Here is a 25,202-nt window from a genome sequence, read left to right as displayed (position 1 = left end):
CGCGGCTTCTTCTCTGCCTCTCGGACTGCATTTCCCGGCAAGCCGCCGACGGTGGGAGTTTCCCGGGCTTGGCCCGGCCCCGACAGGGCGTTTGCAGGAAGCGGAGAGGCGGAGCGCGCCGGAGAGGTAGCTGGAGCCGGAGCCGGGGGAGGTTTGCAGGGTCCTTGGGAGTCTGGGGGTGCCCGGGAATTGCCTCTGCAGTCCGCGGTCCTCGGCGCCTCCTCCTTGCCGGCTTCCCCCCTGGCTCCTTTTGCAAGGCGGAAATTCTGCAGGTGCAGCTCTTGGGCCCTCCGTGCACCGAGTAGGGTTGCCAATCTCCAGGTAGGGACAGGTGATCCCCGGGTTTGGAGGTCCTCCCCCCCCCCCCGCTCCAGGGTCATCAGAAAGCAGAGGGGGATAGGGCTGCTTAGTCCACTTCAAGAAAGATCTGGGAACTTTGGGGGTGGAGCCAGGAGACTTTGGGGGTGGGGCCAGGAGACTTTCAGGGGTGGGGCCAGGAGACTTTGGGGTGGGGCCAGGACACTTTGGGGGTGGGGCCAGGAGCAAGGGGGTGACAAGCAGAATTGAACTCCAAAGGGAGTTTTGACCATCATATTTCAAGGGATCGCAGACCTTTCAAATGCCTTCCTTCCGTTTTGGTGTAGTGGTTAAGTGTGCGGACTATCTGGGAGAACCGGGTTTGATTCCCCACTCGCAGCTGCTGGAATGGCCTTGGGTCAGCCAGAGCTCTGGCAGAAGTTGTCCTTGAAAGGGCAGCTGCCGCGAGAGCCCTCTCCAGCCCCACCCACCTCACAGGGTGTCTGTTGTCGGGGAGGAAGGGAAAGGAGATTGTGAGCCGCTCTGAGATTCGAACTCGGAGTGGAGGGATATAAATCCAATATCTTCTTTCGTAAGAAATAATGAAGGATAGGAGAGCTCTTTTGGGGCTCATAGAACTGGACCCCCTGATCCAATCTTTTTGAAACTTGGGGGGTATTTTGAGGAGAGGCACTGGATGCTATACTGAAAATATAGTACCTCTACCTCAAAAAACAGACCCCCCCCAGAGCCCCAGATACCCGCAGATCAATTCTCCATTATTTTCTATGGGAATAAGTCTCCATAGGGAATAATAGAGTTCCCAGCAGACATTTCTCTCCCCTCCCCCCGCTTTCTGGTGACCCTGAAGCAGGGGGAGGGCTTCCAAACCGAGGGATCCCCTGCCCCCACCTGGGGATTGGTAACCCTAAGCGGGGATGTCCGCTGGGCACTCCGTTATTCCCTATTGAGACCGATTTCCATAGGGTATAATGGAGAATTGATCCGCGATCATCTGAGGCTCTAGGGGGGCTGTTTTTTGAGGTCGAGGCACCAAATTTTCAGCATAGCATCCAGTGCCTCTCCTCAAAATACCCTCCCAAGTTTCAAAAGGATTGGACCAGGGGGTCCAATTCTATGAGCCCCCAAAGAAGGTTCCCCTATCCTTCATTATTCCAAATGAAGGTGCCTCCTAGAACCCCAGATGATCAATTCTCCATTATACCCTATGCAAATCCATTATACCCTATGGAAATTTAGCCACTCCTGGTATAAATGATGCTGTGAACCTTTTTGGAGGTGTCGGGGTGCGATTCCAAACCTTCCCCTTTTCCCCATCCAGTCTCCGGAATCTTTTCATCATGGCCGAACCAGGAAGGCCGAAGAAGCGCGTTTTGGTGACCGGCGGCTCCGGGCTTGTGGGGAAAGCCATTGAGAAGCTGGTAACAGAAGATGGGGCCGGGCGACCCGATGAGGTGTGGACCTTCTTGTCCTCCAAAGACGGGGATTTAACGTGAGTCCTGGCCTGCTGGGGGCTTGAGTGCGAGAGCACAAGGCTGCTGCACGCGGAGCGAAGCCTTTGGCCCATCGAATGGTATTGTCTGCTCTGTCCGAAAGAGGTTCTCCGGAGAAGGGCCCGTCCAGCGAGCGCATGCTTTCTAAAACCCTGAAAGTGGAGATGCTGAGATGTTTTTGCACCCCGAGGACTTCCTCTGTCACCGAGCCGTGGCTTGGAAAGCCCTGGGGGTGTTTGCAACAGCTCTAGGGAGGTCTGCCCAGGTGGTGGTTTACAGTGAGATTGTGAGTGTGGGTGTCCTCCTCTATGCCTAACACCTGCCGCTTGTGGTGGCTGGTGTCCTTCCAGTCCCAGGGGTGGCCAAACTGTGGCTCAGGAGCCACATGTGGCTCTTTCACACATATTGGGTGGCTCTCAAAGCCCCCATCTGCCAGCTTGGAGAAGGCATTTGTCTCCTTAAATTGCTTTGCCAAGCCAGCTAGCAGCCTTTAAAGTTAAAAATTGCTTCCTTTCCACCTCTCCTCCTTGAGAGCCAGTTTGGTGTAGTGGTTAAGTGCGTGGACTCTTCTCTGGGAGAACCGGGTTTAATTCCCCACTTCTCCGCTTGCACCTGCTGGAATGGCCTTGGGTCAGCCAAAGCTCTTGCAAGAGTTGTCCTTGAAAGGGCAGCTTCTGGGAGAGCTCTCTCAGCCCCACCTACCTCACAGGGTGTTTGTTGTGCGGGAGGGGGGTAAAGGAGATTGTGAGCTGCTCTGAGATTCAGAGTGAAGGGCGGGATACAAATTCAATATCTTCTCCCTCCCACATCTATCTGTCTGTCTGTCTGTCCGTCCGTCCGTCCATCCATCCATCCATCCATCCATCCATCCCCTGTCCTCTATCTATCTATCTATCTGTCTGTCTGTCTGTCTGTCTGTCTGTCTATCATCTATCCCTCTATCCATCTGTCATCATCAATCGTCCATCTATCCATCAATCGTCCATCTATCCATCTAGCTATCTTATCTCCTTCCTTTCTATCCCCTTCCTTCCTCTCTCAGACATCTGACGCTTATTCTATGTGGCTCTCACATTAAGCACGTTTGGCCACCTGTGTTATATACCCACGCTTCTGTGCAGCTGAGACCGTGGTGGGATGCATAGGTGCATCTTGCCCCGGGGGAATGTCGACGCCTCTTCACCTTTGCCGTTTCTTCCCTTCAGGGATGCGGGGCAGACCAAAGCCATCTTTGAGAAGTTCCAGCCCACCCACGTCATTCACCTGGCAGCCATGGTGGGTGGTCTCTTCAGGAACATCAAATACAACCTGGATTTCTGGGTAAGGGCTCTGGCTCCCAAACTGCGCCTGGGCACGGGTCTTCCTAGCAGCCAAGGCACGGGGGATGGTGCCTCAAGAACACTCAGGGTTTGCTCTTCCCTCCTCCACCCCAGGAACTCCTTTGCCTATTAGGCGACACCTCCTGATGTAGCCAATCTTTCTGGAGCTTACAGGGCTCTTAGTACAGGGCCTGCTGTAAGCTCTTGGAGGATTGGCTACATCAGGGGGTGTGGCCTAATATGCAAAGGAGTTCCTGCTACAAAAGACAAAAGCCCTGCTCATAAGCCCGTTGGCTGCAAATCAGCCTCAAAAGATTTCTCCTGTTTAAGCTTTCTCCAAACAGGCAAAATGTAACGTACTGGCTTTGGAGATGTTCAACAGCAAATATACTTTATTAGCGAGCACATTACAAAGACAGCATGGCGGGGCCAGATCCCCGCTTATAAGCATGCCCCCGGAACAACCCACTCCCCAGTCCGGTCCAATCCTGACCAGTCAAAGTTCGCGCCAAGGATCTTAATAGGCCGTCTGCATCCATCCCTTACAGTCGGGTGACCCGCGGTTTCCCGCAGCTCACCTCAGTGCGTGTAGCCGCGCCGTGTTGGAAATTCAGGGACCGAAATGCAGTACACAACACTAAACATGGAGGGTGATGAAATTATAGCAGGGGTGGCCAACGGTAGCTCTCCAAACTTTTTTTTGCCTACAACTCCCATCAGCCCCAGCCATTGGCCATTATAGGAAAGGAAGGGGCAGTAAAGTTTAAAAAATAAAGCATAGCAAAGGAAGGCCTTGAACTCTGGCCTGGGATCCAGATGTGGGTTTAAGGTTGCCAGCTCTTTGTTGGGAAGTATCTGAAGATTTGGGGTGTGTGGAGTCTGGGGAAAGCAGGGTTCGGGGAGGGGCCTTAGTAGTGAGGTGATTCTGTAGAGTCCACAGTCCGAAGGTACCCCTTTTTCTCAGGTGAACTGACCTTGGTCAGCTGGAGATCAATTGTAATAGCAGGAGATCTCCAGGTAAATCCTTGTCTAATGCCTCCTGTGAGCACAGGAAGATATTGGATTTATATCCTGCACTCCTCTCCAGATCTTAGAGTCTCAGAGTGGCTCACAATCTCCTTTATCTCCCTCCCCCACAATAGACACCCTGTGAAGTGGCTGGGGCTGAGAGAGCTCCCACAGAAGCTGCACTTTCAAGGACAGCTCTGCAACAGCGATAGCTGACCCAAGGCCATCCCAGCAGGTGCAAGTGGAGGAGTGGGGAATCAAACCTGGTTCTCCCAGATAAGAGAGCTCTGGCTGACCCAAGGCCATTCCAGCAGCTGCAAGTGGAGGAGTGGGGAATCAAACCCGGTTCTCCCAGATAAGAGAGCTCTGGCTGACCCAAGGCCATTCCAGCAGCTGCAAGTGGAGGAGGGGGGGAATCAAACCCGGTTCTCCCAGATAAGAGAGCTCTGGCTGACCCAAGGCCATTCCAGCAGCTGCAAGTGGAGGAGTGGGGAATCAAAGCTGGTTCTCCCAGATAAGAGAGCTCTGGCTGACCCAAGGCCATTCCAGCAGCTGCAAGTGGAGGAGTGGGGAATCAAACCTGGTTCTCCCAGATAAGAGAGCTCTGGCTGACCCAAGGCCATTCCAGCAGCTGCAAGTGGAGGAGTGGGGAATCAAACCTGGTTCTCCCAGATAAGAGAGCTCTGGCTGACCCAAGGCCGTTCCAGCAGCTGCACGTGGAGGAGTGGGGAATCAAACCTGGTTCTCCCAGATAAGAGAGCTCTGGCTGACCCAAGGCCATTCCAGCAGCTGCAAGTGGAGGAGTGGGGAATCAAACCTGGTTCTCCCAGATAAGAGAGCTCTGGCTGACCCAAGGCCATTCCAGCAGGTGCATGTGGAGGAGTGGGGAACCAAACCCGGTTCTTCCAGATAAGAGAGCTCTGGCTGACCCAAGGCCATTCCAGCAGCTGCAAGTGGAAGAGGGGGGAATCAAACCCGGCTCTCCCAGATAAGAGTCCGCACACTTCACCACTGCACCAAACTGGCTCAGCAGATGGAGGAAACCCCTGTTCTCCCCCTCACTATTTCATTTTAATTACGGAACTGTGATGACAAAATGCTACTCCGGGAGGATCCAAATTCTACACGCAAAATGTACAGAACACGGCAACGTTAAATGTGTGCGTTTTTGTATGCACTTTTATTTTTATTCAGATTTGTAGCCCCAAATTTGCTCCCTCCACCACCATAATGTTTAAAATTATGGGACAATTTTAAGGGACAATTACAGTTCCATGCAAAATGCACTTTGTAAAAGGACTTCTGAGCTGAGTTTGTATTTTAAGTTTTTTTGGGGGGGGAATAAAAAAAGGCGATGCTTGCGAAAGAAAAGAAACCTGGGGAAATGGTCATGTGCTTTCAAACCTACCTGCAATCATGAGGTCTGGAGACTTGCTTTTTTTAAACCTGAGTTTCAGATGATTCTGTACCAGTTGTTGCACTTCACTAAGTTCTGTGTGCAGATCAGCATGTCGTGAGTGACCATAAGAACATCAGAACACCATCTAGTTTAGCATCTCCCTGTCTCACACAGTGGCCAACCAGTTCCTCTGGATGGACAGCAACAGGGCAGAGAGAAGCTGAGGCCTTCTCCTGAGGTTGCCTCCTGGCTCTGGGATTCAAAGGATTAGTGCCTCTGGATGTGTAGGTTCCCCTCAGTTCTTCTCACGGTGGCACACTGGAGGAACCAGTGGATAGCCCAGCGCCCGTCTTGAGTGGGGCATAGCTACATTTCAGCTGCTGAGGCTTCTGAGGGCAAAGGAAGTGGCTGGCATCACGTCTTAACTTGCCAAGGAGTTGATGGAGTTGGTACCTAATCGGGCAGTTGGCATCCTATAAATGAAAGTTCTTGGGATCGAATTGGTTGTGTGTGCAGCGGAGAGACTTTCTGGGAAAGGCTGGCATTAAATATCAGGCTGAAGTCCCATGGGCATGGAAGGAGGAAACTGCAACTTTAGGAACTGGTAGGAAAGAAACAAAAACTTATAAAGGGTCGGCATGAAATCCTTATCAAAGTCTGTGCTACCTTGGCTTTCTCATAACGTTGGAGGCTGTTGATGGCTGTTCCTGGTTTGTTCAGGCACAGAATAAGGCAACTAAAACAATGCTTTTGCGGCTGTCGCAACTTCTTGCGGCAGTGAGTTCCACAGTGTGTTGTATGGTGATTTCTCTGCCTTTGGTTACTCCTTAAGCCTGGTCACCTGATCCGCTTCACAGGGGAGCTGAATTTTTGCAGCTTGGAAGAGAGGAAGAGTAGCAAGAAGGCTGAGGGGCAGAACGCTCAAGCTGCAGAGGGGAGCTGTGCCGCCCCTCCCCAGTTTCAGAGCAGCTTTAGGGGGATAGCCTCCCTTGGCCCATCTAGTTCCTCTCCTGGCAGTACCTTTGCACCTTTCATTGCTCAAGGAGATGGATAATTCCTGGTTCTGGGTGAGAAGGGCTGCCACGCCTTGCGCACGCCTCTTCTCTTCGTTTGTTTCTCCCGGATGCAAAAGCAGCTTAAGGACGCACAAACACACGCACACACGTCGTGCTGCCGTGGCAGAGGGCTCGTTTGCTCTCAGGGGAGTCACGTGGCGCTGTAATCTGCGTCATCTTTGACCCAAAGGTCAAGAGGGGGAATGGCAAATCAGGGCTTTCCTTGCTCTACCTGAGCTGCCGCTTGCAGGAGATTTTAGGGATTTGAGCAGGCAGGTCCCTGCGCATCGACTGTGCCGTGTGTTTCACAGGGCATGTCTGCAGGGAGTGTGGCTGCTGACCGCAGCAGCGCCTTGACGCTCTCGTGCTTCTCTGGCATAACTCTTTAGGGTGCTTCACCATTCCCAGCTCTCCTTCGTGCAAACTGACTGTATCTTTGACCAGGTGCTTTTTTATTGGTCTGGCCAGCTTTGGGGGAACCGCTGAGGGCCAAAGGAGACATGCGAGGTTTTTGTTCTGTGGACCAGTTCAGGTTCCTTCAGCCACACATTGGAAAGTAAAGGAGAAGAAGACTGCAGATTTAAACCCCGCTCTTCTCTCTCTAGCGGCCCCATGGCGCAGAGTGGTAAAGCAGCAGTAATGTGGTCTGAACTCTCTGCTCATGATCTGAGTTCGATTCCGGCGGAAGCTGGATTCAGGTAGCTGGCCCAAGGTTGACTCAGCCTTCCGTCCTTCCGAGGTCGGTCAAATGAGTCCCCAGCTTGCTGGGGGGAAAGCGTAGATGACTGGGGAAGGCAATGGCAAACCACCCCGTAAAAAGTCTGCCGTGAAAACGTTGTGAAAGCAACGTCACCCCAGAGTCAAAAACGACTTGTTCTTGCACGGAGGACCTTTCCCTTCCTTTCCCTTCTCTCTCTATATATAGTTTATTCGCAGGCTAAGCCAGCATTTAAAACAGTAAGATCATACAAAAGTGAAACTGAATGACCATAAAATGGTTCATAAAAAGGCATAAAATACTGTTGTAAAACTACAAATAGAACCTGGCAGTTACAGCAAACAGACTGGCAAATGTGTTTAGCCATTCCCTGACTGAATTATTGGAGTTTTCCTTATTCTTGTGGCAAGCCAGCCAAATTTTGTTAATTTGTATGCAACCTCAGGGTTCTTATCATCAAGGAGGGACGGTGGCTCAGTGGTAGAGCATCTGCTTGGTAAGCAGAAGGTCCTAGGTTCAAAGGAGATTCTTAAGTAGTTTTTGACTACTGGTAAAAGGTATGGCCGTGGAAAATGTGAAGGCAACCAAGACGATGAGTGGGTTGGAGCACCTTCTCTAGAAAAAACAGATGAAGGATCTGAGACTTATCAGGTTAGAAAAGAGATAAGAACCTAAGAGAAGCCATGTTGGATCAGGCCAGTGGCCCATCAAGTCCAACACTCTGTGTCACACAGTGGCAAAAAATTTTATATACACACATACACTGTGGCTAATAGCCACGGATGGACCTCTGCTCCATATTTTTATCTAAACCTAATGACTAAGGGGGGGGCATGAGAGAGGTTTAGCAAATAATGCAAGGGGTGGAGAGAGCTGATAAAGAGACCTTTTTCTCCCTCTCCCCAAATACTAGAACTCGAGGGCATCCAATAAACTGCTGGGCAGTAGGTTCAGGATGAACAAAAGGAAATGCTACTTTTTACAGACAGGGATTAAAATGTGGAATTTGCTGCCAGGGGAATATAGCGATGGTCTTAGGAAGAAACTGCTTTTAAGGGGATTACATAGGTTAATGGAGGAGAGGTCTGTCAGTGGCTACTAGCCATTGTGTCTGAGAGGGGCCTCCACATAGAGAGGCAGTCAACTCTGAATCTAGGAGTCAGGAGGCAACCTCAGGGGAAGGCCTCAGCCTCTCTGCCCTGTTCTTGGTCCTCCAGAGGAACTGGTTGGCCCCTGTGTGAGACAAGAGGCTGGACTAGATGGACCCTCCCTGGTCTGACCCAGCAGGGCTCTTCTTCTGTTCCAGTAAAGGGAAGGCCTCAGCCTCTGTGCCCCGTTGTTGGCCCGCCAGAGGAACTGGTTGGCTACTGTGTGAGACAGGAGGCTGGACTAGAAGGACCCTCACTGGTCTGATCCAGCAGGGCTCTTCTGAGGTTCTTCTCAGGGGAAGGCCTCGGCCTCTGTGCCCCGTTGTTGGCCCTCCAGAGGAACTGGTTGGCTACTGTGTGAGACAGGAGGATGGACTAGATGGACCACTGGTCTGATCCAGCAGGGCTCTTATTATGTTCTTATGTTTTTCAGTGTGGCAATTTATTGTGTGCTTAACTCCCATCTCTCTGTTCCTACCCAGAGGAATAACGTCCACATTAATGATAATGTCCTACATACAGCATATGAGTTTGGCGTCAAGAAAGTGGTCTCCTGCCTTTCTACTTGCATATTCCCAGACACGACCACCTACCCTATTGATGAGACAATGGTAAGGATTGCTGTGCTTGTGATGGGAGTATAGCGAAACGATAAAAACTTAGCGTACAAATGTGTAAATAAACAACCACTAAGAAACACCATAAATTTTAACTGACAAAACAATGTAATGTGAAGGTCATGGTGTTCTGACCAGGTTTGCACATAGAACTTCAAATGAATAAAGGAAAGGTCCCCTGTGCAAGCACCAGTCGTTTCCGACTCTGGGGTGACATTGCTTTCACAACGTTTTCACGGCAGACTTTTTACAGGGTGGTTTGCCATTGCCTTCCCCAGTCATCTACACTTTCCCCCCAGCAAGCTGGGGACTCATTTGACCGACCTCGGAAGGATGGAAGGCTGAGTCAACCTCGAGCCGGCTACCTGAACTGGGCGAAGCCAGGATCGAACTCAGGTCATGAGCAGAGGACTCAGACTGCAGCTTTGCCACTCTGCGGCGCGGGGCTCTTAAATGAACAGAAACATGCTTCAAAAGGATATTCCCACAAGTCAGTTCAAAAGCAGTTCAACAAACTTTCCAATCACAAAGGAATATCCATATTCCAGTGTTTAGTTCATGGAGCTAAAGGAAGCCCTTCCAAAGACGTCTGTTCTAGATATCAAGATGTTTCATCCGTCTTTCTTCAGTTTGGAGGCTTTTTTGCACTGGAACCCAATCTTTACAATACATTCATAGAAGACCAACAAGGTTCAAGATATATCTGATAGATTTCTAGGAAATTTCCAAGAAAGATGGATGAAACGTCTTGATATCTAGAACAGATATCTAGAACAGAACTTGTCTTTAGAAGGGCTTCCTTTGGCTCCATGAACTAAACACTGGAATATGGATATTCCTTTGTGATTGGAAAGTTTGTTGAACTGCTTTTGAACTGACTTGTGGGAATATCCTTTTGAAGCATGTTTTTGTTCATTTGAAGTTCTGTGTGCAGACCTGGTCAGAACACCACTGACCTTCGTATTACATTGTTTCATCAATTAAAATTTATGGTGTCTCTTAGCAGTTTTTTATTTACATGTGCTTGTGATGGGGGCAGGGTTTCGATGTCCTCCCCGCCCTTTAATATATTTTTATAAAATGCCTCAAAATCAGTGTGTCAAGCAGGCTACAATATATAAGCATCTTCCAAGGAACCTTTTATAGCATCTAAATTTTCAGCAAAGAGAGAGTTTCAAGGAAAATTTATCTTAATCTTCCCTAAATACATAAATTGCCAACATTTAAAGAAATGACATATATTCCTAAAAGAGTTTCAGAGTGTAGCTATGCTGGATTGCAGTTGAAGAGATAAGCATCGAACACTCTTTTTCTGTTATTCTTTCAAAATATAATGGGAAAAGTCCATTTTTAAAGAAACCTAACAACATAAACTACTACACCATCTCAAGGCCCATTCACTTGCTCATTTTCTAACGTCGTATGTGCCATTTCATGACAACAGTGCCCTTCAGTTCTCTACAAAGGGCAAACGGGTCAAACCCTACACCGAAGGCTAAAATGGACACAAATCTGACATCAATAATCACAAAATTGAGAAACTTGTAGGAGAACATTTCAACCTCCCGGGACACTCAGTTGGGCAAAGGAGTTTCAGAAACTGACTGGAATGGGAGATTGCCGAATTACAAGTTATTACAACACTCAAGACCAGAGGTCCTCAACCTTTTTAAATAGGGGGCCAGTTCACTGTCCCTCAGATTGTTGGAGGGCCGGACTGCCGTTACTGTACAAGGCCGCGGGCCGTCAGTTCTCCGTCTTCTGCATCTCTCTCCCTTCCCCACACCACACACCCTGGCCTGGCCTGGGAACTCACCTCACCTCGGTATTACCTCACACTCTGTCTCCGCCACCTCAGCCCAGTGCCGGAAGTGTGCGTTGCTAACGCAAGTTTAGGTCAAACGTCACTTCCGGTCTGATTTTGCCATAACCCGGCGGGCCGCATAAACGTCCTCAGCGGGCCGCATCTGGCCCGCGGGCCGTAGGTTGAGGACCCCTGCTCAAGACAATTGAACCCCCAGGGCTTAACAGAGATATCAGGTTTTTATTTTACGACACATGTTAAGTCACTCAGTTCTTGCTTATACCCAAGATTAAACTTCATTGGTCTTAACGATACCACTGGACTCAAACTTAGCTCTCACATATGTTTCCTGTTTTATTATCTAGCTAGATTCAAGTGGGTAGCAATGTTGGACTGAAGCAACGGAACAAAGTTTGTGCACATGAAATCTTATGCCCAGATTAAACTGTTGGTCTTGAAGGTTCCACTGGACCCAGACTTCATTCTTTTATTACCTATATGCTAATTTGCTGCTATTCACTGGTCTTGCCAGCTGCTTTAATCCAATTCAACTATACTTATCGCTCAGATACTTCTCCATCTGGAACATTGTAAATGATTGTTTCAGACTGCTGCCTTGTTCTTAAGGTTAATAGTTTTAGAGTACTAGAATTGTTTTTATTGCTAAGTGTTTTTACATGTTGTAACCACCCTGAGACAGCATGCAGGAAGGGCTGGATAGAAATTTAATCTAAATACATAAATAAATGGAACACATGACGATGTGTTATAGAGTCCAGTTGTTTGTCTCTCTATCCCAGGTCTGTCTCCTCAGACTGATTGTGGATCTATAAGGTCTCAGAGAGAGAAAGAGAGAGAGGCCTTTCACCAAACTTAAGCTGGACAAACTTTGATTCTGTGATATTTCTTACTCCCTTGCTTAAATCAATTCTTCCAGATCCACAGTGGGCCCCCACACGACTCCAATTTTGGATATTCTTATGCAAAGAGGATGATAGATGTCCAGAACAGGTAAGCTTTTGTCTGCTGCTCCTTGCTTTGGAAACAATATCTGCAAAGCATTCCTCAATCCAAATACTGGTTCACTTACAAAGAGCTTTAGTAGAAGCTTGCTGGTTACATCTTCATCCTCTTACTGGTTTCCAGGATCTGCATGGTTGGGTTTGTTTTATTTTGGATGGGTGTGTTAAGAGAGGTGGTCTGTGGATTTTCAAAAGAAAGTAAACAATGTAATAGCTATTCATAAGGAGTAGCCTGAATACCCCGGAATACCCCTGTCCTTGAAAGGGCAGCTGCTGTGAGAGCCCTCTCAGTCCCGCCCACCTCACAGGGTGTCTGTTGTGGGGGGAGAAGATAGAGGAGATTGTAAGCCGTTCTGAGTCATCTGATTCAGAGAGAAGGGCGGGGTATGAATCTGCAGTCTTCTTCCGTAGCTATCGCAGGAGTTGTCCTTGAAAGGGCAGCTGCTGTGAGAGCCCTCTTAGCCCCACCCACCTCACAGGGTGTCTGTTGTGGGGGGAGAAGATATGGGAGATTGTAAGCCGCTCTGAGTCTCTGATTCAGAGAGAAGGGTGGGGTATGAATCTGCAGTCTTCTTCTTCCATAGCTATTGCAGGAGTTGTCCTTGAAAGGGCAGCTGCTGTGAGAGCCCTCTCACATATGGTAAAAAGAACCAACCTGTTTAGTGCATTTCCATCGCGTTAGCTTCTTCAGGCTTCTCACAATTAACCCTGTTGGAGTGTTACTCTGCGTTTGAAATTCATGGCGTTCTTACCCAGTATGTGAATATTAATTGTGAGAAGCCTGAAGAAGCTAACGTGAAACAGGAACACATAGTACAATGCTGTTGCCTTATGAATCGCTGACTGCATAATATTGTACCATCAATTTTCTTGTATCTGGCATTCATTTGCTTGAGAAGAAGGAATTGGATTCCTGATGAAATATCGTTCCTTGGAGGGATTGAAAGTGATTGCCTTCGCTGACTGTAAAACAATTATATTTGGTACTTTTGTATAATTTTGGACTCTTGCTTTAATTATTTGGAGGTTGAATATCACGGCAGCTTTATGCTTTGTTTCCCCTGCCCTTCACTGTGATTCTCTAATTTGGTTACACCTACCTGGAGATTGGCAACCTTAGTTTGAGTGGTAGGTGCTCCAGATTCTGAATACTGGGTACAGCAGAATCCGATGTTTGTCTGCACACAACATAGGAACATAAGAGAAGCCCTGTTGGATCAGGCCAAGGGCCCCTCCAGTCCAACACTCTGTGTAACATAAGAACATAAGAGAAGCCCTGTTGGATCAGGCCTTTGGCCCTTCCAGTCCAACACTTTGTGTCACTTAAGAACATAAGAGAAGCCCTGTTGGATCAGGCCAGTGGCCCATCCAGTCCAACACTCTGTGTCACATAAGAACATAAGAGAAGCCCTGTTGGATCAGGCCTATGGCCCTTCCAGTCCAACACTCTGTGTCACTTAAGAACATAAGAGAAGCCCTGTTGGATCAGGCCAATGGCCCCTCCAGTCCAACACTCTGTGTCACAGAAGAACATAAGAGAAGCCATGTTGGATCAGGCCAATGGCCCCTCCAGTCCAACACTCTGTGTCACATAAGAACATAAGAGAAGCCTGTTGGATCAGGTCAGTGGCCCCTCCAGTCCAACACTCTGTGTCACATAAAAACATAAGGGAAGCCATGTTGGATCAGGCCAATGGCCCATCCAGTCCAACACTCTGTGTCACATAAGAACATAAGAGAAGCCATGCTGGATCAGGCCAGTGGCCCATCCAGTCCAACACTCTGTGTCACAGAAGAACATAAGAGAAGCCATGTTGGATCAGGCCAGTGGCCCCTCCAGTCCAACACTCTGTGTCACATAAGAACATAAGAGAAGCCCTGTTGGATCAGGCCAATGGCCAATCCAGTCCAACACTCTGTGTCACACATAAGAACACAAGAGAAGCCATTTTGGATCAGGCCAATGGCCCCTCTAGTCCAACATTCTGTGTCACATAAGAACATAAGAGAAGCCATCTTGGATCAGGCCAGTGGCCCATCCAGTCCAACACTCTGTGTCACATAAGAACATAAGAGAAGCAATGCTGGATCAGGCTAATGGCCCCTCCAGTCCAACACTCTGTATCACACATAAGAACATAAGAGAAGCCATGTTGGATCAGGCCAATGGTCCATCCAGTCCAACACTTTGTGTCACACAGTGGCCAATATATATATATATATATATGTGTGTGTGTGTGTGTGTATATACACACACACACATGTATACACACACATATATACTGTGGCTAATAGCCACTGATGGACCTGTGCTCCATATTTTTATCCAATCCTCTCTTGAAGCTGGCTATGCTTGTAGCCGCCGCCACCTCTTGTGGCAGTGAATTCCACATGTTAATCACCCTTTGGGTGAAGAAGTACCTCCTTTTATCCATTTTAACCCGACTGCTCAGCAATTTCATCGAATGCCCACGAGTTCTTGTATTGTGAGAAAGGGAGAAAAGGACTTATTTCTCTACTTTCTCCATCCCTTGCATAATCTTGCAAACTGTCAGGGTGATTAACATGTGGAATTCACTGCCACAGGAGGTGGTGGCGGCCACAAGTATAGCCACCTTCAAGAAGGGTTTAGATAAAAATATGGAGCACAGGTCCTTCAGTGGCTATTAGCCACAGTGTATGTGTGTATATAAAATTTTTTGCCACTGTGTGACACAGGGTGTTGGACTTGATGGGCCGTTGGCCTGATCCAACATGGCTTCTCTTATGTTCTTACGTTGCTTCGTTGTCTGCTTTCTCTTTTTCCCTCAGGGCCTATTTTGCCCAGTATGGGTGTCTCTTCACGGCTGTCATCCCCACCAACGTCTTTGGGCCTCACGACAACTTCAACATTGAGGATGGTCATGTTCTACCGGGCCTCATCCACAAAGCGTACTTGGCAAAAAGTAAGTGCGTGAAGCGGTGCCTGCGTCATTGCATGAAGAGAGAGACAAGAGAGAATAAATACTTCTTGGGAATCACACACCTGGTTGCATGCTCTGTTTTAGGAATCCCTCAATTCTAGGTGTGAAGGGTTAATTTAATTATACAGTGTACAGCGCAGGCTTTTTAACCTGTGGGCACCTTTTAAGAATTCTGACATAGCATGGTGTGCTCAGCCAAAAAATGTCTGGCACATAATGCCTTCAGAAAGAGGTGGAGTCAGCCACAAAATGGCCGCCTCAAGCTTACCTTCAGTCACACCATAAAGATTCTGAAGGAGGAGAAACCAGCCACAAAATGGCTGCCTCAGCTTACCTTCAGTCACACCATGAAGAATCTGAAGGAGGTGGAGTCAGCCACAAAATGGCCGCCTCAAGCTTACCTTCAGTCATACCATAAAGATTCTGAAGGAGGAGAAACCAGCCACAAAATGGCTGCCTCAGCTTACCTTCAGTCACACCATGAAGATTCTGAAGGAGGTGAAGCCAGCCACAAAATGGCCACCTCAGCTTACCTTCAGTCACACCATGAAGATTCTGAAGGAGGTGAAGCCAGCCACAAAATGGTCGCCTCAGCTTACCTTCAGTCACACCATGAAGATTCTGAAGGAGGTGAAGCCAGCCACAAAATGGCCGCCTCAGCTTACCTTCAGTCACACCATGAAGATTCTGAAGGAGGCGGAGTCAGCCACAAAATGGCCGCCTCACACTTACCTTCAGTCACACCATAAAGATTCTGAAGGTGAAACCAGCCACAAAATGGCCGCCTCAGCTTACCTTCAGTCACACCATAAAGATTCTGAAGGAGGTGAAGCCAGCCACAAAATGGCCGCCTCAGCTTACCTTCAGTCACACCATGAAGATTCTGAAGGAGGTGAAGCCAGCCACAAAATGGCTGCCTCAGCTTACTTTCAGTCACACCATAAAGATTCTGAAGGAGGTGAAGCCAGCTACAAAATGGCCAGCTCAGCTTACCTTCAGTCACACCGTGAAGATTCTGAAGGAGATGGAGCCAGTCATAAAATGGCTGCCACAGCTTACCTTCAGTCATACCGTGAAGATTCTTGTGTTGCAGTGGCCACTGTTGCCAAAGCAACACTGCTGAAAAATCTGCACAGTCAATTGCATCTCCTGTGGCCAATCCGAAGCTTTGCTAGGCGAATCCTACGCCTGGCTCCACCCACTTTTTAAGAAGAGGGAACTTGTTGGCGGGCAGCTTGTTGGGGAGTCAGGAGCCCTGTTGTAGAGGCTGTGCGCATTTTACATGCCCCGCAGACTGCTCATCCAAATTATTTTTCGCGCAGAGTACAGACCTGAGACTTGGTAATCGCAACAGGTTCTGGGGCTGAGCAGGACTTTGTAAAAGGAAAAATGTAGTGTCTGGTGCTTTTCTGGACTTTTCCCAATGCTATAATATCTTTTTTGAGGTGCGGTGACCAGAATTGTACACAGTACTCCAAATGAGGCCGCATCATCGATTTGTTTTCTGACAGTGTCTCTATTTGTCCTACAGAAAATGGCACACCTCTGATGGTCTGGGGGACAGGAAAGCCCCGAAGACAGTTCATATATTCTCTGGTAAGCTTTAAAAAAAAAATTAATAGATTAAACAGCACCACCAAAGAGCCAGAGAAGAAACAAAAATGCACCAGCTAAGTGCATTGTCAATGGACTTCCCTGTTACATCCTGTCCACTTGAGCATAAAAATAATATAAATACTGACTCATTCTACTACTAACTCTGTGGTAAGCTGAAGAGCCAGTGCGGCATAGTGGTTAGAGCCTCAGCCTAGGACTGGAGAGGTCTGCGTTCAAATCCCTCACGAGCCTTGAAACTCACAGGGGGTCCATCGGCTTGTCGTTTTTTCTCATACTCGAAAGGACTGAAGTGAGGTTCAAACGACAGAGGGGAGAATGGGCGGTGGCACATCCACAAAATGGCAGCCATAGGAGGCGGAGCCAACCACAAAATGGCCACCACGGGACGTAGAGCAAACCCGAGTGCAGAATTCCAAAGGTGCCCACAGGCTCAACATGGCGGGGCCATGTTGTATTAAAGGCCTGGAGGTTATCTCTTTTCATATCCTGTGATATGGAGGGAAAAGATGGTTTTCATAGAGCTGGCAAAGTTTTGGCAACAAGAGGAAGGATCTGGGAGGCAGAGAGGGAATGGTGATGCGGGATCTGCAGAGGTTAGACAAAGATTTCAGGCACACGGGACTCTCAAAAAGATCCCCCCGCGGATCACGCAGGGATGGGCCTCTCAGTGAGCAAAAAGGGAGACCGCAGTGCCTACTGTCTTGTACCTGCAGGATCTGGCTCGACTGTTTCTCTGGGTCTTGAGGGAGTATGATGAAGTGGAACCCATCATCTTGTCCGGTAAGAGCCACCCTGGCCAACAGTTCTAATCCACTCGCATCCCCTTGTGTGTGTTTTTTCTGGTGCCGAGACACAAAAATAGTAAGAAACTTTGAGGCAGCCTTGGAGGAGTGGAATAATAAGGGATAAGGCTTCTGAGCATGCCTCGAGTGCCTACTAAGTAATTCCTGCTGCCCCCTGCATTCAGGACCGGGACGTGTTTTTTTGAGGGGTGGGGCAAAATTGAAAAATGATGCCCATTATGAGTCCACTCTATCTTACGGGCCCATAGAATAGAATGGATGCCATAAATAATTTGGTGCTCCCCCTTCAGTATGAGAGCCAGTTTGGTGTAGGGCTTAAGTGCGCGGACTCTTATCTGGGAGAACCGGGTTTGATTCCCCACTCCTCCACTTGCAGCTGCTGGCATGGCCTTGGGTCAGCCAGAGCTCTCTTATCTGGGAGAACCGGGTTTGATTCCCCACTCCTCCACTTGCAGCTGCTGGCATGGCCTTGGGTCAGCCAGAGCTCTCTTATCTGGGAGAACCGGGTTTGATTCCCCCCTCCTCCACTTGCAGCTGCTGGAATGGCCTTGGGTCAGCCAGAGCTCTCTTATCTGGGAGAACCGGGTTTGATTCCCCACTCCTCCACTTGCAGCTGCTGGAATGGCCTTGGGTCAGCCAGAGCTCTCTTATCTGGGAGAACCGGGTTTGATTTCCCACTCCTCCACTTGCAGCTGCTGGAATGGCCTTGGGTCAGCCAGAGCTCTCTTATCTGGGAGAACCGGGTTTGATTCCCCACTCCTCCACTTGCAGCTGCTGGAATGGCCTTGGGTCAGCCAGAGCTCTCTTATCTGGGAGAACCCGGTTTGATTCCCCACTCCTCCACTTGCAGCTGCTGGAATGGCCTTGGGTCAGCCAGAGCTCTCTTATCTTGGAGAACCAGGTTTGATTCTCCACTCCTCCACTTGCAGCTGCTGGAATGGCCTTGGGTCAGCCATGGCTCTCTTATCTGGGAGAACCGGGTTTGATTCCCCACTCCTCCACTTGCAGCTGCTGGAATGGCCTTGGGTCAGCCAGAGCTCTCTTATCTGGGAGAACCGGGTTTGATTCCCCACTCCTCCACTTGCAGCTGCTGGAATGGCCTTGGGTCAGCCATGGCTCTCTTATCTGGGAGAACCGGGTTTGATTCCCCACTCCTCCACTTGCAGCTGCTGGAATGGCCTTGGGTCAGCCAGAGCTCTCTTATCTGGGAGAACCGGGTTTGATTCCCCACTCCTCCACTTGCAGCTGCTGGAATGGCCTTGGGTCAGCCAGAGCTCTCTTATCTGGGAGAACCGGGTTTGATTCCTCACTCCTCCACTTGCAGCTGCTGGAATGGCCTTGGGCAAGCCAGAGCTCTCGCAGAGGTTGTCCTTGAAAGGGCAACTGCTGTAAGAGCTCTCTCAGCCTCACCCACCTCACAGAGTGTCTGTTGTGGGGAAGGAAGGTAAAGGAGACTGTGAGCCACTCTGAGACCCTGAGTGTAGGGTGGGATATAAATCCAATATCATCATCTGGGCTCTGCGAGATCCAGGATCTGCTTCAGTTCCACAGGGCCTGTAAAACACCACTCTTCTGCCAAGCTTTCAGCTGAGGCGGTGGTCATCACTTGTTACCAGCCTCTCCCCCCCCCCTCATTCTATCCCTCATTCCATTCCAGCTCTACAAGATCTGCTAGACCGGGACAACAGGTCACATCTGTGAGGCAGAATCTGCCATCTTAGTCTTTGTAATTTTAGATTTTATATTTTTAAAACTGGTCTTTTACTGTTTTTACTGTTGACTGTTTTTATGATGTAACCTGCCCTGAGCCTGTTCTGTTCTGTCTGAGGCCTTTCCCTGATGTTGCCTCCTGACTCTGGGATTATATATACACTGCACCCCAGGGAACCAGAAGTATGGAGGGTGGGAAGTGGGGCAGGAGTTGAGTCCACACTAGGGAGAACGTAGCATCTTTTCAGCTCATGTAGCAAAATCTGGCTGTGGCGTTTTCGCTTGTTTAGTTGGAGAAGAGGATGAAGTCTCCATACGGGAAGCAGCAGAGTGCATTGTGGGAGCCATGAACTTCAAAGGAGAGCTCCATGTATCCTTGCAAATAATTCTGGAGACAGTGAGAGAACCCCAGTATGTTACAATTGCCATGTTTGCATACAAAAAGGACACACATTCTTTTCCCTCCTCTCTATCCAAAGGAGCGTTTTCCTGGAACGACTGGGGAAAGGGCAAAGCCAAATGAGGATGTGGTTACGGTTTCTTCCATAACCAAAAAGAAAAAGTTGAAGTGTTCTTTGGTTTTAGGGAGAAAAAGGTTACTAGGGGAATTACTTTGCACAGTTAATGAGGGCCCCACGGTAGTGTTAGCTACATGGCCTGCAGAAGATCCCCGCTTCAATCCCCAGCATCTCCAAGTTAAAAAAACCCGGCCAGGGATGGCCAAACTGTGGCTCATACTGTGGTTTCATACATATTGTGAGGCTCTTCAAGCCCCACCCCACCCCTTTCGCTGCCCCATTGGAGAAGGAGAGCCAGTTTGGTGGAGTGGTTAAGTATGCAGACTCTTATTTAGGGGAACCGGGTTTGATTCCCCACTCCTCCACTTGCAGCTGCTGGAATGGCCTTGGGTCAGCCAGAGCTCAGGCAGAGGTTGTCCTTGAAAGGGCAGCTGCTGGGAGAGCCCTCTCCGCCCCACCCACCTCACAGGGTGTCTGTTGTGGGAGAGGAAGGTGAAGGAGATTGTGAGCCACTCTGAGTGGAGGGTGGAATATAAATCCAATTTCTTCATCTACCTCACAGGGTGTCTGTTGTGGGGGGGGGAAGGTAAAGGAAATTGTGAGCCACTCTGAGTGGAGGGTGGAATATAAATCCAATTTCTTCATCTACCTCAGAGGGTGTCTGTCGTGTGGGGGGGGGGGGGGGGTAAAGGAGATTGTGAGCCGCTCTGAGACTCTTTGGAGTGGAGGGTGGGATATAAATGAATATATGAACATATGAAGCTGCCTTATACTGAATCGGACCCTTGGTCTATCAATGTCAGTATTGTCTTCTCAGACTGGCAGCGGCTCTCCAGGGTCTCAAGCTGAGGTTTTTCACACCTATTTGCCTGGACCCTTTTTTGGAGATGCCAGGGATTGAACCTGCGACCTTCTGCTTCCCAAGCAGATGCTCTACCACTGAACCACCATCCCTCCCCAATATCCAATATCTTCATCTACCTCACAGGGTGTCTGTTGTGGGGGAGAAAGGTAAAGGAGATTGTGAGCCGCTCTGAGACTCTTTGGAGTGGAGGGCGGGATATAAATCCAATATCATCATCATCTTCTCTTTAAATCACTTTGACAAATCATTTAAAGTTGAAGTTGCTTTCTTTCCACCTCTCTCTCCTCCCATCTATTTCCTTCCTTCCTGCTCACAACCATCTCACATTTTATTCCATGTGGCTCTTACATTAAGCAAATTTGACCACCCCTGGACCAGGCAGTAGGAAACAGTCTCAGTAGACAATACTGACCTTTTCAAACTGGCTGGCTGGCCGGCCGGCCACTGATGGAAACTGGATGGCAGTTTGATGTAGTGGTTATATGCACTGACTCTCATCTGGGAGAACCGGGTTTGAATCTCCACTCCTCCACTTGCACCTGCTGGAATGGCCTTGGGTCAGCCAGAGCTCTGGCAGAGGTTGTCCTTGAAAGGGCAGCTTCTGGAAGAGCCCTCTCAGCCCCACCCACCTCACAGGGTGTCTGTTGCGGGGGAGGAAGGTAAAGGAGATTGTGAGCCGCTCTGAGACTCTTCAGAGTGGAGGGCGGGATATAAATCCAATATCTTCATCTACCTCACAGGGTGTCTGTTTTGGGGGAAGAAGGTAAAGGAGATTGTGAGCCGCTCTGAGACTCTTCGGAGTGGAGGGTGGGATATAAATCCAATATCTTCATCTACCTCACAGGGTGTCTGTTGTGGGGGAGGAAGATAAAGGAGATTGTGAGCCGCTCTGAGACTCTCCGGAGTGGAGGGCGGGATATAAATCCAATATCTTCATCTACCTCACAGGGTGTCTGTTGTAGGGGAGGAAGGTAAAGGAGATTGTGAGCCGCTCTGAGACCCTGATTTAGAGAGAAGGGTGGGGTATAAATCTGTAGTCTTCTTCTCTCCCCTCTCAGCTTTCAGTCAGAAAACAGGACTCTTTTGCCGCTGAGGGCATGTTCAGGGTCGCACAGCTGTTCAGAAATGTGGAAAAGCCACTAGGGAGCAGGGACGGGTGTCCTGGTGTTGCAAGTGAAATGGCAGGTTGGGAGGGGGTGGGGCCTTTAAAAGAGGTATGTCCTGAACTCAGTGGTGCGCAGGCTGCCCTGATTTTGGAAGCCGTGGTTGGTTCTTAAATGGGAGACCACCACGGAAGACCAGGGTTGCTGCACAGAGGCAAGCAATGGCAAACCACTTACGATGATCTCGTCTCGAAAACCCTACAGGGTGACCAGCGATGGCTGGGGCTGATGGGAGTTGTAGGCAAAAAACATCTGGAGAGCTACCATTGGCCACCCCTGGAATAGGCTACCAGACTTTAATACTTTTTAAATATATTTCTATTCTTTCTAAACATAAAACTGCTTCAGACTTAATCAATATATTTGACACAAAAGTCCACATAGACCACCATAAAATACAATGAAATCCTTATAAACACAGCCGATAGTGATTTATTAATACAGCGTACAAGTAACTAGTTACAATAATATAATACAGGGGTGGCCAACGGTAGCTCTCCAGATGTTTTTTGCCTACAACTCCCATCAGCCCCAGCCACTGGCCTCCTCCCCACATATACACACAGCACCACTGACCCCTGCTTTATGCCCAGAACATGATAAAAACTCCAGGATCCCTGGTCAAACTGGCCCAAAGAAAAATTGTTGACTGACCCCCTGAAGTGGCAGAAAGGGCCACAAGAACTGAGGCAACCCTTCCTGCCCTCCTTCTCTTGATCTGCCTAATTCACAGAATCAGCATTTCCCTCCACGTTTTAGCCAGGACCGGTGTTTTCCTTTAACTGTTCACTTCTTCCCAGTTTGACACCACCAAGTCAGACGGACAGTTCAAGAAAACGGCGAGCAACACCAAACTGAAAAAATACGTACCAGACTTCCAGTTCACCCCTTTCCATCAAGGTGAGAATCACCTTGGCCCCCTCTACTGCCCTTCTCTTTATTATTTTATTATTTATTTTATTATTGTTATTAACTTCATTTATAGACCGATAGAGTATACTTAGTCCAGTATCCCATATCACATAGTGGCCAACCCGTTCCTCTGGATGGCCAATAGAGGCCTTCATACGAACATCTGGTGCTCTGCTGGATCAGACCAGTGAGGGTCCATCTACCACAGCCTCCTGTCTCACACAGTGGCCAAACTAATTTCTCTGGAGGGCAAACAACAGGGCAGAGGCCGAGGCCTTCCCCTGAGAAGAACCTCAGAAGAGCCCTGCTGGATCAGACCAGTGAGGGTCCATCTAGTCCAGTCTCCTGACTCACACAGTGGCCAACGAGTTCCTCTGGAGGGTCAACAACAGGGCAGAGAGGCCAAGGCCTTCCCCTGAGAAGAACATCAGAACACCACTGCAAGATCAGACCAGGGAGGGTCCATCTAGTCCAGCCTCCTGCCCCACACAGGGACCAACCAGTTCCTCTGGAGGGCCAACAACAGGGCAGAGAGGCCGAGGCCTTCCCCTGAGAAGAACATCAGAAGAGCCCTGTTGGGTCAGACCAGGGAGGGTCCATCTAGTCCAGTCTCCTAACTCACACAGGGGCCAACCAGTTCCTCTGGAGGGCCAACAACAGAGCAGAGAGGCCGAGGGCTTCCCCTGAGAAGAACATCAGAAGAGCCCTGCTGGATCAGACCAGGGAGGGTCCATCTAGTCCAGCCTCCTGTCTCACACAGTGGCCAACCAGTTCCTCTGGAGGGCCACCAACAGGGCAGAGAGGCTGAGGCCTTCCCTTGAGAAGAACATCAGAGGAGCCCTGCTGGATCAGACCAGTGAAGGTCCATCTAGTCCAGCCTCCTGTCTCACACAGTGGCCAACCAGTTCCTCTGGAGGGCCAACAACAGAGCAGAGAGGCCGAGGGCTTCCCCTGAGAAGAACATCAGAAGAGCCCTACTGGATCAGACCAGGGAGGGTCCATCTAGTCCATCCTCCTGTCTCACACAGGGGCCAGCCAGTTCCTCTGGAGGGCCAACAACAGGGCAGAGAGGCCGAGGCTTTCCCCTGAGAAGAATATCAGAAGAGCCCTGCTGGATCAGACCAGGGAGGGTCCATCTAGTCCAGCCTCCTGTCTCACATAGTGGCCAGCCAGTTCCTCTGGAGGGCCAACAGCAGGGCAGAGAGGCCGAGGCCTTCCCCTAAGAACTTCAGAAGAGCCCTGCTGGATCAGACCAGGGAGGGTCCATCTAGTCCATCCTTCTGTCTCACAAAGCGGCCAACCAATTCCTCTGGAGGGGCAACATGGCTGGGGCCTTCCCCTGGTGTTGCCTCCTGGCTCCGCAATTCAGAAGATTAGTGCCCTTGAATGTGGAGATTCCCACCCCCCACCCCCGGCCACCATGGCTAGTAGCTACTGATACCTATCCTCCATAAATCTATTGAATGCCCTTTGAAAGCTAAGTCCTGTGGCCATCACGACATCCACATTTTGAGGGCTTTTTGGGAGAGGGAGCAGGTGAGGAAGGAGTAGAAGAATGGATCGTTTTAAAGTTCCTTCCCTTCCACAGCACTAACTCTGTCCCTTTTCCCCTCCTGCAGCCGTGAAGGAGACATGTGACTGGTTCTGCGCCAATTACGACACCGCCAGGAAGTGAGGGAAGGTTGGATCCAAGGGCCACCACTGTCCTCATTCTGTTGGCAAACTCAGGGATTTCCTTTGCGGTATCAAAGAATTAGAATAAATGTGGGCATTTGGGGACTTTGGAAGGGCTGGGGGCGGGTAGAGCTTGAGGAGCGGAGCAAACTTTGTACCTTTCGGGATCAGTCTTTTGCTGCACTGTGCTTTCAGAGGTGGTGGTGAGGGCTGCATCAAACGGTCTCTGTCTCTGAGCTTCTTTTCCTCCCCGATTTGTAGCTGCCCAGAAGTCACAACTCCTCTCCCCTTAGCACAATGTCAGCGTTGTCGTCTTCTTGGGAGAACCCTGCTGGCTTGGCGTCTCATCGGAGCTGTGCTCTTGACAGCCCAAATTGCCCTCCGGCTTTAGAAAAGAGACCGTTTCCCAGAGAGGAAGCAGGGCTGGTTTGTAAGAGCCACGGACTTTACGTCAGCTGCTAGATTCTTCGTTCTTAGACATGGGAGCTTTGGGGAGGGCTTTCTCCGTGGCACTCACGGCTGGCCTGCAAAAGGTCTCTGGGTTCAATCCTCACCATCTCCTTGCAAGCGAGTCCCAGGGACAGGACGGAGGAAGGCCTCCTTCTCTTTGAAGTGTGAGACTGCTTGCTTGTGGTCAGAACTAAGCTAAGCGGGGGGGGCAGTTCAAGGGAGGGTCTCTGGGAGTTCAGAGACGCTGGCAGGGTGAAGGTGCTTAACCATCAGCCAACACTGAGGGAATCCTGGGTTTGTGCCCTTTGATTTCATGCAAATAAAGGGGACCGTTCAAGGGGACCGTTTCAAGGAGATCAAATTGGCACAGGAATTATCTGCCGTCACCGGCTGTTGAATGTTGTTTCACCAAACCGCTTGTCTAATGAGGCGACTTCTCAAAGCCCTTCAATAAATCAATGTGACCTCCAGTTCTTGTGTTGTTCTTAGAAACCAGGCGGCCTGTTCCATGTTGGGGAGGCCTGAATTCTGGTTTTGAGAGCCAGTTTGGTGTAATGAGAGCAGCCCCGTGGCGCAGAGTGGTAAAGCAGCAGTGCTGCAGTAATGTCATCTGAACTCTCTGCTCA

At 49.5% G+C, this 25,202-nt stretch overlaps 1 protein-coding gene across 1 annotated transcript; it reads left to right on the top strand.

Moving 5' to 3' along the window:
- Nucleotides 1–1,641: 1,641 nt before the first annotated feature.
- Nucleotides 1,642–25,046, top strand: GFUS (GDP-L-fucose synthase). The gene is made up of 10 exons (XM_060242913.1): nucleotides 1,642–1,810; nucleotides 3,017–3,131; nucleotides 8,941–9,069; nucleotides 11,817–11,890; nucleotides 14,713–14,846; nucleotides 16,396–16,460; nucleotides 17,195–17,261; nucleotides 19,285–19,364; nucleotides 22,341–22,440; nucleotides 24,072–25,046. Exons 1-10 carry the CDS (start codon nucleotides 1,659–1,661, stop codon nucleotides 24,125–24,127), a joined length of 972 nt encoding a protein of 323 aa, XP_060098896.1. The 5' UTR covers nucleotides 1,642–1,658; the 3' UTR covers nucleotides 24,128–25,046.
- Nucleotides 25,047–25,202: the final 156 nt, after the last annotated feature.

The sequence above is a fragment of the Heteronotia binoei genome, chromosome 7 (genome assembly GCF_032191835.1).
Source record: "Heteronotia binoei isolate CCM8104 ecotype False Entrance Well chromosome 7, APGP_CSIRO_Hbin_v1, whole genome shotgun sequence".
NCBI classification, from domain to species: domain Eukaryota; kingdom Metazoa; phylum Chordata; class Lepidosauria; order Squamata; family Gekkonidae; genus Heteronotia; species Heteronotia binoei.
Note: the sequence above shows the minus strand (reverse complement) of the source record. Positions and strands in the feature narration are given on the sequence as shown.

Coding starts and splice junctions, on each gene's coding strand:
- GFUS (XM_060242913.1), top strand. CDS start 1,659: ATGGCCGAACCAGGAAGGCCGAAGAAGCGCGTTTTGGTGACCGGCGGC. Junction 1,811..3,016: donor TCCAAAGACGGGGATTTAAC/GTGAGTCCTGGC, acceptor TCTTCCCTTCAG/GGATGCGGGGCAGACCAAAG. Junction 16,461..17,194: donor GACAGTTCATATATTCTCTG/GTAAGCTTTAAA, acceptor TTGTACCTGCAG/GATCTGGCTCGACTGTTTCT.